This window comes from Carcharodon carcharias, chromosome 7 (genome assembly GCF_017639515.1).
Source record: "Carcharodon carcharias isolate sCarCar2 chromosome 7, sCarCar2.pri, whole genome shotgun sequence".
NCBI lineage: Eukaryota > Metazoa > Chordata > Chondrichthyes > Lamniformes > Lamnidae > Carcharodon > Carcharodon carcharias.
Genome location: NC_054473.1, coordinates 174,927,791 through 174,948,532, shown reverse-complemented (window position 1 = coordinate 174,948,532; position 20,742 = coordinate 174,927,791). Strand labels below are relative to the sequence as shown.

General features: G+C 43.3%; 1 protein-coding gene across 1 annotated transcript in view; it reads left to right on the top strand.

The window, feature by feature from the left end:
* LOC121280186 (meckelin-like) overlaps positions 1 to 20,742 on the top strand; it is a 115,202-nt gene that overhangs the window by 31,693 nt on the left and 62,767 nt on the right. The window contains exons 9-12 of the mRNA XM_041191917.1: positions 7,864 to 7,963; positions 13,209 to 13,286; positions 17,650 to 17,715; positions 19,368 to 19,512. Coding sequence (XP_041047851.1) covers positions 7,864 to 7,963; positions 13,209 to 13,286; positions 17,650 to 17,715; positions 19,368 to 19,512 — 389 coding nt within the window. The remainder of the gene's footprint in view (positions 1 to 7,863; positions 7,964 to 13,208; positions 13,287 to 17,649; positions 17,716 to 19,367; positions 19,513 to 20,742) is intronic.

Here is a 20,742-nt window from a genome sequence, read left to right as displayed (position 1 = left end):
CATTAAGGGGAGCCAATGATTACTTTCCCTTCTTATGACAGGAAAAATCAGAGGACGAGACAAGACATTTTCTTGCACTTCCTTGTGCTTGGATTTGGAGTACCTTTGGCAGAGGTCAGGTTAGGATGCCCACCTGCCCTCTCAGCCAATGTTGGGGTGTGGTAACAATTGAATCAGTCAGTAAATGACTGTGCTGTTCTTTGCTTATTGCTATGGTGTAGCAATCAAGGGTGACTAAAAGTACCTCTTTATTACTGCCGTAGATGGCAATTCATCCAAGTCCTGCCCAGCCCTGTCTTGCCACCCTTTTATGAATTAAATACAGGAAACAAAGCATTGAATAGTTTGTGTTTAGCATCAGGCCAGATGATTCAAATGTTTTCAGTAAATATTTAACCGATGACAATATTCCTGATGAGATGGTGACAAGATTTTTTATCTTTATTCTATCATGGGATGAGGGCGTCGCTGGCAAGGCAAGCATTTGTTGCTCATCCTTAATTGTCCTTGAACTGAGTGGCTGACTAGGCCATTCCAGAGTGCAGTTAAGAATCAACCACATATAAAAGCAGAATTGCTGGATCTGGTTCTGAGGAATGAAGTGGGTCAAGTGGATAAAGTGTCAATGAGGGTACATTTAGGGGACAGTAATCATTGTACCATAAAGTTTAGATTAGCTAGGGAAAAGAGCAAGGAACAATTCAGAGTAAAAATAATTCATGACAGGAGGGTCAACTTCAATGGGATGAGAACAGATCTGGCGCAAGTGATCATAGATTGGCAGGCAAAGCTGTAATGGAAAGTGGGCTGCCTTTAAAGAGGAAATGGTTTGGGTACAGTCGAGGCATATTCCCATTAGAGCATAAGTAGGACAGAGCATCCTGGTTGACATAAGAGATAGAGAGTAAGGTGAAGCAGAAAAGGGGTGCCTGAAGTTGATAATGCAAGAGAGAATCAGGCTGGATATAGAAAGTTCAGGGCAGAAGTGTAAAAAGAAATAAAGAAAGCAAACAGAGAGTATGAGAAAAGACTGGCAGCTAACATAAAGGGGATCCAAAAGTCCTCTACATGCAGATAAATAGTAAAAGGGTAGTAGGAGGAGCTTTGGAGCCTATAAGGGACCAAAAAGGGGATTTACGCATGGAGACAGAGGGCATAGCTGTGGTAATAAATGAATACTTTGCACCTGTCTTTACCAAGGAAGAAAATGCTGACCAAGTCCTAGTGAACAAGGCAATATTTGATACACTGGAAGGGCTAAAAATTGATTAAGAGGAAGTTTCATAAATGCTGGCTGTATTTAAGGTTGATAAGTCACCAGGTCTGAATGAAGTGCATCCAAGGATACTGAGGGAAGTGAGGTTGGAAATTGGGAAGGCACTGGCTATAATCTTCCATTCCATCTTAGATATGGGGATGGTCGAGGACTGGAGATTTGCAAATGTCACTCCTAAACTACAGGCCAGTCAGTTTAACATCGGTGTTGGGAAAGCTTTAAGAAATGGAAATTTGAGGAAAAAATGAACAGTCACTTGGACAAATGCAGATTAATTTACAAAAGCCGGAACACAGATGTTAAAGGAAAATCCTGTTCAACTAACTTGACTGATTTTTTTGATGAAGTAAAAGAGACGGTTGATGAGGGTAATGTGGTTGGTGTGGTTTACATGGACTCTCAAAATGCATTTGCTAAAGTGCTACATAACAGGCTTGTCAGCAAAGGTAAAGTCCATAGAAAAAGAGGGACTGTGGCAGTATTGGTATGAGGTAGGCTGAGTGACAGGAACCAGAGCAGTGGTAAACAATTGAGGAAGGTATATAGTGGGATTCCCCAGGGACCCACTGCTTTTCTTGATCTATATTAATGATCTAGACGTTGGTGTGCAGGGCACAACTTAAAAATTTGCAGATGGCACAAAACTTGGCAGTATTATAAACTGTGAGGATGATGGTTTCAAGAGGACATAGACAAGCTGGCATGGGCAGACAGGTGGCAAATGAAATTTAATGCAGACAAGTGTGAAGTGGTACAGTTTGGTAGGAGGAATGAGGAAAGACAATATGAAATAAAGGACACAATTCTAAGAGAGGTGCAGAAGCAGAAGGACCTAGGGTATATGTGTATAAATTGTCGAAAGTTGCAGGGCAGGTTGAGAAAGCGTTTAATAAGGCATACAGGAATTTGGGCTTTATAAATAGAGGTACAGAATACAAAAGCTAGGAAGTTATTGTGAACCTTTATTAAATGCTGGTTTGACCACAACTGGAGTATTGTGTCCAATTCTGGACACCACACTTTAGGAAGGATGTGAAAGCTTTGGAGAGGGTGCAGAAAAGATTCATGAGAACGGTTCCAAGGATGTGGGACTTCAGTTTCTGGATGGATTGGGGAAACTGGGGCTATTCACATTAGAGAAGAGAAAGTTGGAGGAGATTTGATAGAGGTGCTCAAAACCATGAGGGGCCTGGACAGAGTAGATAGGAAGAACAAAACAAAAACAGAATTACCTGGAAAAACTCAGCAGGTCTGGCAGCATCGGTGGAGAAGAAAACAGATGACGTTTCAAGTCCTCATGACCCTTCAACAGTTCTGTTGAAGGGTCATGAGGACTTGAAACGTCAACTCTTTTCTTCTCTGCCGATGCTGCCAGACCTGCTGAGTTTTCCCAGGTAATTCTGTTTTTGTTTTGGATTTCCAGCATCCGCAGTTTTTTGTTTTTATTATTATAGATAGGAAGAAACTGTTCCTGTTGGCAGAATATCCTCAATAATCAGAGGATATGGTTAAAGAAGGTGTTTGGCTAAAGAACTAAAGACAACATGAGGAATAACTTTTTTATGCTGTGTGGTTAGGTTCTGAAATGTCTGCCTGACGGTGAACATAAGAACATGAGAAATAGGAATGGAGTAGTCCATTTGGCCCCTTGAGCCATCGCATCCAGTCAATAGGATCATGGCTGATCTGAATGAGGCCTTAACTCCACTTTCCTACCTGTCCCCTATAATCCTTGACTGCTTTATCGATCAAAAATCTGTCTAACCAGCTTTGGATATATTCGATGACGCAACCTCCACTGCACACGGGGCAGGGAGAATTCCAAAACAGTAATGCCCTCTGAGAGAAGAAATTCCTCCTCATCCCCCTGTTAAATGAGAGACCCCTTATTTTGAAACTGTGCCCCCTAGTTCTAGATTCCCCCTGAGGGAAAACATCCTCTCAGCATCTATATTGTGGTGGAGGCAGTTTTAAAATTGGCTATCAAAAAGGAATCGGATAATTATCTGAAGGGAATAAATTTGCAGGGCTAAAGGGAAAGGGCGGCGGAGTGGGACTAGCTGGGTTTCTCCTGCAGAGAACCAGCACAGACATGATGAACCGAATGAACTCCCTCTGTGCTATAACAGTCCTACGATTGTATAATTCTATGCCTTTAAAGGATGTCCTTGTGTAACAGCCATATAATACAAGGGCTCAAGACAATGACACATCCAGGTGTAGTGTCTAGTGAACCAGTTCAAATTACAGGCGAGGTGCTGAGTCAGCTCTGCACAATGAGAAAGCTAAGGGCAAGGCAGCTGTAGAATTAGGTCAATTTACAGCGGTTTCAATTTTCCTTTATTTTTTATCTCCCATGTCAATGAAGAGCAGGCCGTCATCTGTCTTATTAAATGCAAGACCACTGACCTTCTCCTGCAAGTGCATATTCTCCAGAAGCTCCTCCACCTCGCTGACATGCTATTAAATCACACACATACCATGCAGGGCCATTTTGACTTTGGGTGACAGCACAAAACATGCAATTTTGGATCAGTTGCCATTTGTGCATCTCTCCAGAGTGTCGGAGGTGTATAACGGGCGGGTGATGCAATCTCACCTGTGTGACACACTCGCCCAAAGACACGATCTCCCCACATGGTTGTTACTGCTCAGGCAGTGGGGAAAGAGAGTCACCGATGAGTGTCTGTGCCACCAACAGAAGTGTACAACCGGTGGAATATAAAATGTTGCATTCACTTAATGGTTAACTGCAGTGCAGAATAATTTTTGAAAGGGCAAATATGCAACTCCTTGACTAATCTGTGCAGCTAGTCAAGCAATACAAGAGTGTTTGTTCCTTTCCATAAAGTATGTGAATCATGGACTAGACTGGTCTTGTTGCAAGATCAATGACATTTTCGTAACTCTTAGCACCACGCCAAGGTACAGGACATCTTTTTGTTTTATCGTGAGTGGCAAACAACAGGTTAAAGATTGTGTGGGCCGCAGGTTCGTGATTGGGACTAGGAAAGACGCTGGTTTATCTTGTCCCTGAACCCAACTAATTGCAGCGCTGCAACCTTTACACTAGATAAGATCAGCTGACTCAACACTGACCAGGATTCAAAACCAGGAGCCTCCCTGTCTGTGTGAATTGATATTGAAAAGTACACATCACAGGTGAAGGATGGACCCCTGTTATTATTGCTGAGAGCACAGAAAGAGATATTTGTCATAGTATTGCAGCTCCAATGGCAAGTACCGATGGGTGCAGCTCCACAATCTGTTCCACACTGCACCTAGTCAATTGAGAACAGGAAGATATTGTAGGTGTGTCCGAAACTAAAAACCCAAAGCGCTAGCAAAACTCAGCAGGTCTGGCAGCATCTGTGAAGAGAGAAACAGAGTTAACACTTCGAGTCAATATGATTCTTCTTTGGACTCTTCTTCTTCTTCAGTTCCAAAGAAGAGTCATATTTGACTCGAAACAGTAACTCTTGTTTCCCTCTTCACAAATGCTGCCAGACCTGCTGAGTGTTTTCCAGCAATTTTCAGTTTTTATTTCAGATATCCAGCGTCTGTAGCACTTTGCTTTTAAGTAAGAAGTCCTGTCCACACACAAACTCAAGGAAACTTGTTGCATCTTCATGGAATGCAGATACAGTGCTGTTTCGTGAAGATAGAAATTCTGATCTAATATTTTCACTCCCCTGTTGAAATTCCTCCATGGCTTTGCCCTACCTATCTCTGTAACCTCCTCCAGCTTTATTACCCTCTTAGATCTCTGCATTCTTCAAGGTCTCTCACACATCCTCCATTCCCTGTACCTTCCAATTGGCAGTCTTCAGTTTTCCAGAATCTAAACACTGGAACTCCTAAACTTCTCTCTGACTGTCCTCCTTTTTTAAGACTCTCCTTAATATCTATCTCTTTAATGAAGCTTTTAGTCACCTATCCTAATATCTCTTTCTTCACCCCGGTGTCAATTCTTGACTCCTGTGAAGCGCCTTGGTGCACTTTATTACATTAAAAGTGCTATATAAATGAAAGTGGTTGTCGTTGTCATTTTAGAATGTGGAATTCACACATTGGCCCCGAACTTCCATTCCGCAAGGGGTCATACCCTGGGGGTACCCCAGAGATGCGCTGGGAGAGCCCCAGAAGCCCCCATGCAAGGACTGCATGGGAATTTTCTGGGAAGTTTAAAATTCCAATGGGCAATTCCCCTTGCAAACTCCGACTTAAATCGAAGACTTCGCGTGATTCTGATTCTCTTGGAAGAATAGCTACCCAGGAATAGTTAAAAGGATTAAAACCTACTTCTAACTCCTGATTAACTATGGTACTTACATCCCCCCCAAGCCACCACTGGACTTTCCGACTACCATCTGACTACTCTCCGACTACCCTCCCACCCCATACCCTCCTGACCTTCTCAACTGTCAGAGCTGGGACAATTAAGCTTACTTGTTTGACAGCAGCTAATGCTATAAAAAGGGAGCATGGTTTTACTTCTCCTGATGCTGCTGCTCAGCACTGGAAGGCCTCGGGTATCGGGGATGCTCACATTTCTCACCAGGCCCGGGTCAGGAGAGCGGGCAATAAATGTGCTCCCGACCTGGGTAAGTGAAAAGGAGCAGAGTGGCGATCCGACTGTGACTGCCATTCCTCAGATGTTCTGGGCCACTGCTTCTTGCAAGGCAATCGGAATGATCAGAAAAGTGCTTCGGTGGAGCTTATCATGTAATATTCTGTTACCAATAATAAGCCCTAAACCCGGTTAGCAGCTTCCATTTCATACCACACAAGGGGTGTGCTAAGCAATTGGACATTTTAACCAATAACTTCTGAGTTCTGCCAGTTAGGTGGCATCACCAAGCTGGTCCCTGAAGTAAATCTAATGATCCTCTACTCCCATGGGAGTCAGAGTCAAGGCCATGACACTGTCTTAACAGTGAGTACACTTCAAAAGCATTTCTTTGGCTGTAAAATACCTCAGACCATAAGACATAGGAGCAGAAGTAGGCCATTTGGCCCATCAAGTCTACTCTGCCATTCAATGAGATCATGGCTGATCTGATAATCCTCAATTCCACTTTCCTGCCTTTTCCTCATACCCCTTGATTCCCTTACTGATTAAAAACCTGTCTATCTCAGCCTTGAATATACTTGATGACCCAGCCTCTACAGCCCTCTGCGGTAAAGAATTCCACAGATTGACTACCCTCTGAGGGAAGAAATTCCTCCTCATCTCTGTTTTAAATGGGCGCCCCTGTACTCTAAGATTATGCCCTCTGGTCCTAGACTCTCGCACAAGGGGAAACAACCTCTCAGCATCTGCCCTGTCAAGCCCCCTAAGAATCTTATATGTTTCAATAAGGTCGCCTCTCATTCTTCTAAACTCCAATGAGTACAGGCCCAACCTACTCAACCACATAAGAAAATCCCTCCATACCTGGGATCAACCTAGTGAACCATCTCTGGACTGCTTCCAATGCCAGTATATCTATTCTTAAATAAGGGGACCAAAATTGTTCACAGTATTCTAGGTGTGGCCTATCTAGTGCCTTGTATAGTTTTAGCAAGACTTCCCTATTTTTATACTCCATTCCTTTTGAAGTAAAGGCCAACATTCCATTTGCCTTCCCTATTACCTATTGAACTTTTATGTTAGCTTTTTGGGATTCATGCATAAGGACTCCCAAATCTCTCTGTGCTGCAGCATTCTACAGTCTTTCTCCATCTAAATAGTATTCAGCTTCTCTATTCTTCCTGCCAAAGTGCATAACCTCACATTTCCCCACATTATATTCCATCTACGCAGTTTTTGCCCATACACTTAACCTGTCCATATCCCTCTGTAGACTCCTTGTGTCATCCTCACCACTTGCCTTCCCACCTATTTTTGCGTCATATTTTTGGGATATCCTGAATTAATACCGGGGTGTCTTGTGGTTCAGATTGTGGCATTCCTGCCTCTGAGCCAGAAGCTTTGGGTTCAAGTCCCACCCCAGGACTTGTGGACCATGATGTGACCCAGCAGATTGGCGGTCAGTATTATAATTCTTCTAACCTGCCCATGGCAGGTGGTGTGAGAGGTCAGCCATGCTTGATATGGAGTGGTGTCCTTGAGCTTTAATCACTTGTTTCTCCCTGAAACAGAGTCCCTTGAAGACCATGACTAATTATAGACAGAAATAGCACTGGCAATGTGAATAAATGCAAATTCTTTCTTTCCTGTGTTGTCTTTAAGCCCCTGCACTGCGATTGCAGGAACAATGAATTTACCCTCAAATCTCAAAAACATATTGACAAACGTTCTTGTACCAAAAAAGGTATTTCTGGGCAAAGAGCCCATTGTTTGAATTGTGGGTTATGGGGTTCATTGGGCAGCTCTTGCTGTACTTTTCAAAAGAATTCTAGTGGCCAGGTCATTCTCAGGTGACATGCGTTTGGCAAATTATCTTTTCTGTACTTGTGACAGTTACCTGCTTTGTGCTTCTTGACAAGCAGGAGAATGGCCGCTTAATCATTCTTTATTTTCCAGGATGCCTGATCTCTTTTTAAAATTTTAAGAATTTTTAATTCTTCCCTTTTTGTTGCAGTACTAACTACCTCCCGAAACTCTTCTATGTGGATACGAATATAGCAGCTTCCCTGGGACAAACAGCCCCGAAGGGCCTCTCTTTCAAAAAGGATTCACAGGCAAGTGTATAGTGATGTATACACGGTGATGGGGGCAAAATCAGCCTACTTTTGACCCGCAGATTAATCTAGCCGGCAAATGGTTTCTGGCAAGGAGCAATGTGATGTGCGTAGTTTCTTGCCATCGAGGATTGTTTAATGAGCTGTTGGGCCCAGCGTTTAGATGATCTACGTTTTAGCAACTGTGGTTCCCTGAACGTCAATGCTAAATACATGACAAAAATATTTTTCGCATTTTGGGATGTCCTGAGGAGGTATTAGAAAGAAAGAAGTTGCATTTATATAGCGACTTTCACAGGTGGCTGTCTGTCAGAACCTGTGACCTCTTTTGTTCCCGAATGGTGGCACAGTGGTACTGTCACAGGACTATTAATCCAGAGATTCAAACTAATGCCCTGGGAACATGGGTTCATATGGCAGCTGGTAGAATTTAAATTAAATTAATAAACCTGGAATTGAAAGCTAGTCTCAGTAATGGTGACCATGAAACTATCATCAATCGTTGTAAAAACCCATCTTGTTCACTAATTTCCTTTAGGGGAGGAAATCTGTCGTCCTTACTTGGTCTCGCCTACATGTGACTCTAGACCCCACAGCAATATGGTTGACTCTGAAATGGCCTAGCAAGCCACTCAGTTCAAGGGCAATTAAGGATGGGCAACACATGCTGGCCTTGCCAGTGACGTCCACATCCCATGAAAGAATAAAGAACATATCTTTGCCACTTCTGGTGACCTGCTGTCCTTATGCCTTATCTGCTGATGCAGGTTAAAGGCTGTGAGAACAACCCACAGATCTCAAAATGGCCCAGATTTTGCTGTAAGAATAATGTCATCTGAACAACCCTTGCCATTATCAATGTGCAAATCAGCCAGCAGTTTGTGGCAAGGAAGAGATGGAATTGGAAATCGCCACAAGTTGCTCCTCCGCCTTTAAGCTCATGATGTCAGCAGCTCACCTTCAACCATCCCATGAGTTTCATGAATTTGCTGCTTTTACACCTTAATTACCCATTAAACTCACCACAGAAAGTTGCCTAATATTTATTAGCATAAGTACACTTTTAATTATATAATAATTGTTAATCACTGCCAACCAACCTCTTTTGCTCAGAAAGTGAACAATTATACATGTGGAGCCTCCTTCCAGCAGGTTTTGATTTGTGGTTGGAGATTTTAAAGATATTGAATGTTAATTTTTTTTCTTACTTCCCTTTCTGTCTCTTTTTTTCTTTTTCTTAATCTAATCTTTCTTTCTCTCTCTCTTTCTCTTTCTGTATCAGATTTGACATTGAAATCGCCCAATCCAATTCACCTCCTTCTCAGTCTTCCTGCTTATTTCCCAATAATTTTTTCTCCTTGGTTACAGAGATACATTATCCTGTTGTTCAGCAAGGTTCCAGGTGCCCTGTTTCCCTCGCCATACTTATATCAGTTCATGCTTCCAACAACTTTGTGGGCAAATATTTTTGAAGCTAAGACGTGAATCTTCTGCCCCCTACAGGGGCAAGGAAGGAGGTGGGCAGGCCTGAGAATTTGGTGGTTTGGCATCAGGACCAATACCCAACACCTCCCCGCCTCCACTGGCAGTAAGTGCTGGGCAGGAAATCCCACGATCGACCTTCTTGCCTGGCTTTCACTTGAAGGCCCTTAAGTGGTCAGTTAAGGGCCTCTTCCTGTCTCTGCTGCAACCTTCCCAGCTCCAGGCAGGACTGCCAACATGCTGCCTGCATGACTGGTAAAACTGTGTGGGCTGCCCATCAGCCGGAGATTGGGTTTGGGGGGGGAGGGTTCCTCGATCTGCATTAATCTGTGCATGATAGAGGGCATGGACATGGGGCAGGTCACCCCCCCCTGCCCTTGCTGCCAATCTCCATGGCCCCCCTTCTGCCCAGGACCCCCACCCTGTGAGATATTCCCACCTCCCCCCCGCCCACTGCCCCCAACAGAACTTACCTTTTTCCTGAGTTGCTCCATGACCCTAGGACTCCGGGGTGTTGTTGTTTCAGCAGCAGCCATGGTCAACTCCGTGATGCTGCCGAGTGCCTCTGACAGTCCGGCAGCTCCTGGCGGGCGGGAAGCTGCCTCCCAGGGTCCTCAGTCTGGGGGAAGGCTCACCGCTGTCCACTTAACTGCCTGATGGGCAGAAGATGCGGCTGTCCTTTCCCCCTCAGAGTCAGCGCGGGTGGCTCGTCACTTTTTCAGGCAGTGCATGAGACACCCACCGAGAACAGAAGATTCTGCCCTAACTGTTCACGCACAAGCCTAATTGACAAATTCCCAACTCCAAAAAAAAATCAGGGCTTTTAGTCTTTTTTGTAAATTTCTAACAGCTCCAGTGGCATAATAAATGAGAATTTCACAGCGCACCAGAACATTTTGTGAATCGATAATATTTTTGGAATGAGGGCGAAACAAGAATAGAACAGGAAAGTTTTTTTTGATTGTGGTGATTAGATGTTGCTGTGAGCTTTAATCAAGTAACCATAGAAGAACACAAAATAAAAAGCGGACAGGATTTTATCAGGTTTTGGGCATTACAAATAGCATGTCACAATAAGGGGCTATTTGAATTCATAATTGGTTTATTGAAACATCTTCATGGTAGCAGGTTTCGAATGGTGAGGATGACACATAAAACGAGAAATCAGAATTCATAACATAGTTATACAGAGTCATTAAAATAAAAATAAGGTATAAAATAATAAAAGGATTGCACCATTATGAACATTTCAGTGTACAAATAATTACAGGATGTTGCAAAGTTAAGGTCACCTTAATTTACGGAATAAAAATTAAAGGTCTGCTGCACTCTGCATTTTGTATTGAACTCCATGGATCATTTGGCTCAACAATCGAGAACCTGCATTTATCTCACCTCGACCCCACCCCTTGAATCTGCTGAAGGAATGTTTTGTTTAACTACTTCCATTCTTAAGTGTTGCTCTTGAAAGAGACATGTTGAAGCTTCTCGTTTTGCACTCATCAGGACACTTCGCAAGAATACAAATATAAGGGGAAAACAACAATTTATACTGTATGTGAAGAGAGTGCTGACTGGCTGGCAAGCGGACTCTGATTGGTAGAGGCATTGCCATGGAGAATGCACCAGTGAATGCACCACTTAGGTTCTATATTACCACACGACTACTTTCATTCTGTTTGGGAATCAAGGAATAGGGCAGGAAGGTGGTGAAATAGAAGATCAGCTATGATCTTATCGATTGGCGGAGCACACTTGATGGGCCAAATGGCCTACTCCAACCCTTATTTCATATGTTCTTATCAAGTGGGCTTGTCAAACAGCATTATTGTTCAGTGAGTAGATTAATGTATATTTATAATTCTAAGCTATCTGGCACACAAGCTGTGTCATAAAATATTACATCAATATTAAATATATGATTCCCTCTCTACATTTTTTTGTGTATTTCCTCAATGCAGTTCAATAGAGAGATGGTGCAACATCTAAATCTTGCTTGGGGAAATTATCATTTTAGTAATTCCAGCTGTTTCCTGAGAAAAATGAGACATGTGGATATGAAAGGTAATGAAGCATAGTAATATGTTGTGGCTCAGGAGTAGCATTCTTGCCTGGGATTTAGGCCAGTGGAAGTTCAAATCCCACTCCAAGCTACCACTTGAGTGCAGTGCTGAAGAAGTGCTGCACTGTCAGAGATGTTGTTTTCAGATGAGGTGCTACACTGCATTCTCAGGCAAATATAACAGGCCCCATGGGTGCTTGTCAGAAGGAGCAGGCAAATCCTTCTTGCTGTCCTGGCCAACTTTTATCCTGAAAACATATAAACATGTCTTTTATTTCATTGCTGTTTGCAGATTGGCTACTGTGTTTGCTACATTACAACTTTACTCCATTGGCTGGAAAGCACTTTGGGACACCCTGAGGTCATGAAAGGCACTACAGAAATGCGGAATATTTCTTAATGATCATCATAAACAAGTCAAACAAATGCCTGACAGGGATATGAGAGCAGAATTAACTCCCTGATTAGATATAGCGGCCATACAATGTGCCAGTAGTTAGCTGCAAATTACTTTGCGATAGTTTAGCGTAATGATGAAGCACTCGTCATTAGGTTTGATACAATGTCAGAAGGGTATACTGACACTCAGCATCTGCACCAACAGCTGCTCGCAGCCCAGATACACACACCTAATTGGACTAAAACTGTAAAGTTAACTGTAAAAAGCAGTGATTTCAATGTATCCGCAAGGTTTAGCTAACCATTATAAAGCTCTCTCTGTCATCAGCCTCATGGGGTGTGATATTATTTGAACATCCCTAGGGTGGCAACCATTCCCCAATCCATTTAATGGCTATTTGAGTTGTGTATCTATGAAATATATTGGCCCCCAGTTCATAATAGATTAGATCTTGACTTTGTTTGATCATCTAATGTGGCCAATAGCGAGTCAGCTGCCCACTTTACATCCCTCCCCATTGCTACTTCTGTTAACCGGAATGAAAATAAAATCAGGAACGATATAAAATGGGCTGCCCCCTTGCATCATCTCACAAAGTCAAGATCTACCCCTAATATTTTCACCCCTTTTTTCTCAGTTCATTCTGAGAAATCTGTGCCGTGGTGTTATTCAGTAGTGTTTTTTTGCTGAAGGCCACAATTTCAGGGAATACCCTACTCAAAACCCCTCTGAAGAATGTTTGGGATGCTGTGTAGTTTCTAAAGCTGCCAGCCTACTGAGCTGCTGCTTTCAAACGTGGCGTTCTGGGCAGTTGCCAAGCAGAGCCCAGGCAGGCACTTTACCATCAAACCTTCTCTCTTGCCCTGTGGTTTCCTGCATAGCTCCCAAGTCTTCAAAGCATGGCTGTACATCCACTCACTGATAGAGGGAAGGGTGCTGATTTCCAGCTTTGGCACTCCTGCATAGTCAGGCAAGCCATGAATGAAGGCTCCATTGATGCACAGAGACATAGCTGGGAGTCAAGTGGGTTTAAAATGGGCCTCGAGCTGTTTAATGCAAGGATGGTAAGCACATGCTAACAATGGTGGCTGTACCTTTTTAAGGATGGCTTATTGAATTTAAGGATATTTATATAATTGAGCTGCTGTGCATAGTTCATCTTCATTCTTTCACACCTGAATTCCCAGGCTGTGAACTCCAGTGGGTGTGAGAATGGGAGTGAAAAAAATTTAAATTGTTTAAATTGTTGTGTCATGTTTTCAGTGCCCTGTTCCAAAACCTTCCATTTCGTTTTTCAACAGATCACCTTGAAAATTGTGAAATATGATGCTCGTGGGAACTTTCTGGGCTGGGAAGATGTAAGAGGGGGTACTTTACAGGTGAGTCATTGTATGGTATTGTCCTCTGGTTTTGCAGTAATGTGGACAGTTAAAGAAGGTTAACGGTGGAATAGTACAGAGTATCAAAGCCCCAGAGTGTCAATTATATTGGGGATCCTCTGTTCCAAGCTCCTGACTTCCAACTTCCTCACTACAGGACATGTCAGGAGAAGGCGGCAAGAATTGTAAGGGAATATCACTATGGGAAGGGTGTGCAATATGGGTGAGATAATGATCTGATGGTGACTAAGGCATGATGAAGGGAGTGCTGAAAGTACTGGTGAAACGTCATCGAGCTGAAACATTAGCTCTGATTCTGTCTCCATAGATACTGCCTGACCTGCCGACCATTGTCTACTTTTATTTCAGATTTCCAGCATCTGCAGCATTTTTTTTTTGCTTTTGTATTTCTGCCCAAAGCCAGGTCAGCTCGTTGCAGGAAGTGAGTGTCAATTCATCGAGTGCTTCAGATGCTGGTCACAACATGGAAAAATTTTGCAAACCGCTTTCTGATGTCAGCAAAATGAAAACAAGAATAACAACATTTGCACAGCTGTTGCCTCAGTCCCAATCTCTCCACTCTTTCTGCAGCCCCAGTCACCAACATCAGGCGTTTGAAACACCTGACTGTACATCAGTTAACTTAGACACAACAATGTGATCCCACCTCCAATGGAAGTTGCGAGCATACGAAATAGGAGCAGAAGTAGGCCATTTGGCCCCACAAGCCTATTCCGCCATTCAATAAGATCATGGCTGATCTGTTTGTGTTTCGAGTTCCACATTCCATCTATCCCCGGTAACCTTTGATTCTCTTGCCTAACAAGAATCTATCTACCCCTTAAAAATATTCAGTAACCCCGCCTCCACCGCCTTCTGAGGCACAGAGTTCCAAAGTCGCACAACCCTCTGAGAGAAAAAAATTCTCCTCATCTCTGACCTATAAGGGCGACCCCTAATTTTAAGACAGCGCCCCCTAGTTCCGGACTCACACACAAGAGGGAACATCTTTTCCACGTTCACCTTATCAAGTCCATTCAGGATCTTATATACTTCAATCAAATCACCTCTCACTCTTCTAAACTCCAGTGGAAACAAGCCCAGCCAGTCCAACTTTTCCTCAGAAGACATATAAGCATGTGATCTCCTGGCTAAAGTTGTGCTCTGGCTGATGTTGCAGGATGCAATTGGTCATCATGCAAAGGAGCACAGGAAAGAGCCTCTTTGGAAATATGCCAACCTGCCAATGTAAATTCATTGTGTGGTGCCGTTTTGTGTACATCATTATTTTTAGAAGGAACTAACAACAGTAGCTTGCATTTTAAAATGCATTTAACACAATGAAATATCCCGAGGCACTTCGCACGAGTGTTCACTGAATCATAGAATGGTTGCAGCACACAAAGAGGCCATTTGGCCCATCATTTCTGTGCTGGCTATCTGTAAGAGCTACTCAGCTAACTCCACTCCCCTGCCTTTTTCCCATAGCACTGCAAATTTTTTCTCTTCTGGTGCTCATCCAAATTCCTTTTTCAAAGCCATGATTGGATGTGTCTCCATCACACTCTTGGACAGTATATTCCACATCCTGGCCACTTGCTGTGTGAGAAAAGTGTTTCCCTCATGTTTCCTCTGGCTCTTTTGCCAATCACCTCAAATTGGTGTCCTCTGGTTTTCAACCCTTCTCCCAATGGGAAGAGTTTCTCTCTATCCGCTCTGCTCAGCAAACAAAATTAGATGCCAAATCACATAAGCAGACATTAGGATGGGTGACCAAAAGCTTGGTCAAAGAGGTAGGTTTTAATGAGCGTCTTGAAAGAGAAGGGAATGGTGAAGAGATGGAGGGGTTTAGGAAGAGACTTCCAGAGTTTAGGGACGGCAGGCACAGCTGTCAATGCTGGTCCGATGAAAAATCAGGCGTATTCAAAAGGCCAGTATTGGAGGAGCACAGTGGGTTATGGGGGTAAAGAGACAGTGACGGTCGAGGCCACGGAGAGTTTTGAAACTAAGATGCAATTCTTTTCAGTTGAATCACAGAATTATATAGTTGTTACAGCACAGAAAAGGCCATTTGGCCCAACGCGTCTGCACTAGCTCTCCGAATGAGCTTAATGCCATCCTCCTGCCTTCCTCCTGAAACCCGGTACATTCTTCCTTTTCAGATGACAGTCTAATTCCTTTTTGAGTGCTTCGATTGAACATGCCTCTATCACACTCTCAGGCAGTGCATTCCAGACCTTAACCACACGCTGCAGGAAAACATTTTTGCTCATGTCGTTTTTGCTTCATTTGTCAATTACTTTAAATCTGTGCCTGCTTGTTCTCGATCCTTTCATGAGTGGGAACAGTAGGGAGGGAGTTCCAGGATTTTGACCCAGAGACAGTGAAGGAACGGCGATATATTTCCAAGTCAGGATAGTGAGTGGCTTGGAGGGGAACTTGCAGGTGGTGGTGTTCCCATGTATCTGCTGCCCTTGTCTTTCCAAATGATAGCAGTCATGGGTTTGGAAGGTGCTGTCTAAGGAGCCTTGGTGAGTTTCTGTAGTGCATCTTGTAGATGATACACACTGCTGCCACTGTTTGTTTTTGGTGGAGGGAGTAAATGTTTGTGGAAGGGGTGCCAATCGAGCGGGCTGCTTTGTCCTGGGCGGTACCAAGCTTCTTGAGTGTGTTATGGCACAGTGGATGGTAAATGCCAAACTGCTCAAATCCCAGAGGGAAACTTGAAACCTCTTCCACAACAGTTTTGCAATTTGTACTTTATTTGGAGATGCGTACCTTGAATTCAGTAGTAATGAGCCCACCAAGACTTAGAGGTTTTTTTATAAAACTAAATTATACATTTGTTACTAGAAGAAAAAGATTTTAAGCACATACATAGGTTTTCAAAACTCAATTATAATAACTCCTAAATCTCCTAATTAATCTAACTCCCAGTTACACCTCTGTTAAGGCAACAGTAAAAGCAAAATAGAATTCAACAGACCCAGGCAAAACATATAATATCCTGGACAGTGATATTCATAGCGAGTTTATTTAGCTTTGGTTCTTGTAGACTGCAGCTTGATGCGTAGAGGCTGGAGGCTTTTCACACTTGTGTTAGATCTTAGAATTCCTTCCTCCTTATACATAACCTCATCTCCTTTATAAATGTTTCTCCCTTTTTAAGTAAATTTCATTGTTCCAATATGTCTTTGCAACTTTACTTTTTCCATAATATAAATCTTTTATAGTACTCATATTATCAGTAACCTTTGGGAAAAATAAACACACTGTTTGGCTTAACTTCTTATGGCTAAGTATAACATCTTACCATCTCTTTGAAATTGAAACTACTCTGGTTTATCTAAAAATGCAAATGTTTGTCACACCTCATATTCTAAAACTTTAGCCATGTTTACATATTTAGCATTTCAAACCTAGCTTCCCTTTTGATTGCTCTCTGGACCAGCTGTCTCTAATTCAATTAAAGCCCCGCCCCATATACATCCACACAGAGAAACTAATCCAAACCCCACTATTAACCTACCTTTATAATAAATCACAATAATATTATGAAAATTATTATATTTTCATGATAAGTGTTTTGGGAGCTGCACTCATCCAGGCAAGTGAGGGGTGTTCCATCACACTCCTGACGCGTGCCTTGTAGATGCTGGACAGGCTTTGGGGAGTCAGGAGGTGAGTTACTGCCATTCTGAGTGTAAAAGGGAAATGAAGGAAAGCACACATGCTGGAGATCAGTTAACCGAAGATTGTGCTCCCTAGTCTGTTTCTCACGGTTTACCCCGCTCTCTGAAACAAAATGGTGTCTTCTACACACTTGATGCAGAAGACATAGCAGATGTGCCGGGTTCCCTGTTTAATTCCTGACAGGCGTGCAATGAAATAATTACAAAATTGTTCCTGCATTATAATTAAATACCCACTAAAGCCTTCTAGAGCCTCCATGTTTCCCTCCATGGCCCCATCCTTCTGTTAGCTCCTCCAGCCCTATGAGATCTCGGTGCTCCTCCAATTCTAGCCTCTTTTGCACCCCCTACTGGTGGGCCATGCATCCTGCTGTCTAGGATCTGAGCTCTGGAATTTTCTCTCTACACCTCACTGCCTTGCTATCTCTCTGTCTTCCTTTAATACGCTCCTGAAAACCTATGTCCTTTACCAGGCTTTTACCCATCTGCCCTAATAGCCCCTTATGTGGCTCTGTGTCAAATTTTGTCTGATAATGCTCTTGTGAAGCACGTTGGGGTGTTTCGCCATGTTAAAGGTGCGATAAGGTTTCGAGAAATAATAAAGTTATTTTACATTACAGCCATGTAATTACTTCAATCTATCTAATGCACATATTTATCATTTTTAACAGCTATGCCCTGACACTCAAATATTGCTGGATGCAGCGTACAAATTTGGCTCTTCCTATGTCCAGACTGTGAGTAAAGATCAACATGGGCAGATTTTCCTGGTTGACTGTGTGGAATCTGATTGTGTTGAGAAAGATTTTCTCCCTTTACTCATCCTAGTGAAATCATGGCTGTGATATATAAAGGAATATGTTTCCAATATCCCCGCAAACGGTAAAGGAAGGAAATCTCCATTGTCTGAGCCAGTGACTACGGTCAGTGAAGTAGAAAATCCAGCATTGGCTGGAGTGTAGGAATTGGATGGATGTGACATTCATTGGATATACCCAATAACCAACACACAAACCGGGTAGTGGGAGCCATTGGGGATGACTCCCCTATGTAGTTACATTGTCTGGGAATTTTCCCAGTGGTGGGTGTTAATGGTATGTTAATTGTATTGTTAAGGTTAAGGATAAACAGGTGGAGGGTATTTATTGATTGATTAAGTAAATTGAGCACATATAAAGAGGGACTGCTGGGACACTATGTTGGTCGGTAGGTAGGGGGCAGAGATATGCAAAGCTGCAATCTGTAAATAAAGCCACCATCAAGAAAAGGATTTATGCCTAGTTTCATATTTCACCATCTGGCTTGGGATCCGTTAAAAATGGACTGTCAGGTGGATTGGATGCCTGCTCCGAGGAAGCGGGAAGTTGATTTGCATATTTAAAGGACCAGCACTTTGCTGATGGGAAGGCCTCCAACTTCATGGAAACGGCTTCCCTGTGGCAGCCCTAGGGGGCCAACAGAGCCAGAGTGGCCCAACGAGGGGGCTGTGGGCAGAGAAAGCAGGCCCCATGACCCAAACTATCCCCCTCCAGGCGGGTTTTCCCTTGGCCCCCTGAATTTTTTATTTTTTTAACTTAGCTGGAAGTGCCCTGAGGTTTCCCACATGCTTCATCTGCGACCATCTCTCCTGATGGCATTGCTGAGGCTCCAGGGCTGCTGTCCCTCTGATTGGGTGGTAGGTTAGGTCCAGCTGCTGACAAATGCAAGCTCGTGACCCACTTTTTGCCCTGATGTAAGGGTTCTGAAGCCCATGTTAAAATTCAGCCCGAGTGTCAGAGGCCCAGCCTAACTTGGGCTTCTGGGACTCCTTACTCCGACTGCCAGCAGTGAGCTTCGTGGGTTGTTAGAGAGCAAAGGTAAGCAAAGGAAAATCAGCCTCAGAATGGGAGTGGGATCATCGCATCGACAGCAAGGCCTGGGGTATTGGTGTGTTTCTTTTCTCTTATCTGTTTAATCTGAAAGCTATATTTTTTTAAATTTAACTACAAAACGAATGTCCCACAGGGGACATCTTTACTTTGGTCTCCAATGGTGCCCAGTTTGGGGAGGAAATTCCAGAGCATCGAGCCTAAACAGCTGCAGGCACGGCCACTGTTGTACATTCCAATTGACGCACATGAAATAGCCAACCTCAGAATACTTCCAAATAAGCAGTATCGTACATTTAGACCTTTGAAATTATATTGAGCTTTTTTAGAGTTGGACTGATTCTTGTAGCTGAACTCAAGTCTGTTTAATCTAAAGGAATAAACAACAAAAAAAAAAATGCCAGTTTTTTTCAGAGGAGCTTGTTATTCTGAGCTTCACCAAACCGACAAACTGCCAAAATGATTTCTTGAGCAATCATAAAGGGGCTTGGAGGCAACTGAATCTTATTGTTTTATTTCAGTGCAAGATGCAGATATCGGATCTTCTCAGCCGATTCCCAGAGCCTGTCCTTTATGAGCTCTTCCTCCTGTTCAATGATAGCCAAGGATTCCAGAAGGTCTGGCCCATCCCTGTGTGCAATCTGAATCTAGGCAGGAGTGGGACACGTAAGTCACTGTGTTGATTTAACTCTTTGATGCTCTCATACCTTTTTGGACCGGGAGACCACTTACAGGCATTTGGTTGTGTTCTTTATGACGTTAGCCTCCAAGTTCTCAATGAACCATTGCACAGGGTGACCACATGTAGGTTGCCAACAACTTCCTATTCATTGACGCCATTCTGGAAACAGCAGCTAATATTCATTCAGCTGGTATTACCCCACTACCCAGATGGACGGAATCATGGACACATGCAGCATAACGAACCAACACCTCATCACTGACCCAACATCAGAGATCCCAGATTTTGAACTCTCTTGAAGACAGTGGACTGCGTTCACCTGAATCTACATTGGGCATGGACTACGTGGTCACCTACTCCATAGTTAGAAGATGAGCAGCAACCCAAAGTGTGATTGTGGCTATGAGTCCCAGACCATGGATCACATCACATCCCTTGTTCTGAATTTTGATCCCTTCTGTAGGTGATGGGGAGAACTTTTTCTGTTACTGTGCCTGAGTGCAGCAGATACAAGAAATTCAGGCAGGGAGAAAAGCACAGCCATACAAACTCTTCCTGAGTTTTCTATATTCGCTGTATCCATGGCAAACTTAAGAAGCACCTCATTTCTCCACTCAGCATCTCAGGAACCCATTGAGTAGACAAACTCCCATTATATGCTTCCCTGTCATATGAAAATAGCAGTGGTATTAACTCTGTGTGGAGGTGCCTGGTGCACAATGGCTATATGGATTGACTGCTATGACAGTCCGCCATATATACCAGGGAGTTTTGCGGGGGTGGAGGGTGTGTGGCAGGGCCGGAGTTCCCGGTTCAGCCTCTACTGTTGTGGTGAGTTGAGTTAATTGCTTCAGTGATAGTGGTGACCTGATTGTTGCTGGGCAGATCAATGTGTCTCATTAACTCCAGGGTAATCATATTGTTTTCCTTTATGATAGATTGGTTCCTAAATTACAGCATATTTATTCATTTATCAGAAAGTTTATTCAGTCTTGACCAGTCAACCTGGCTTGCAAGCCCGGCATTTATTGCCCACCCCCAGTTGCCTTGACTTCAGTGGTGAGATTGGGCACCACCAGAGGGAGGTTAAGAGACAAACATGTTGGTCTGAGAGGTCCAACTGGATAAAGGCATCAGGTTTTCTTCTCAAAGGATATCAAATGAACCAATTGGATTTTTACAACAATCTGACAGCTTAATGGTCACTTTTATTG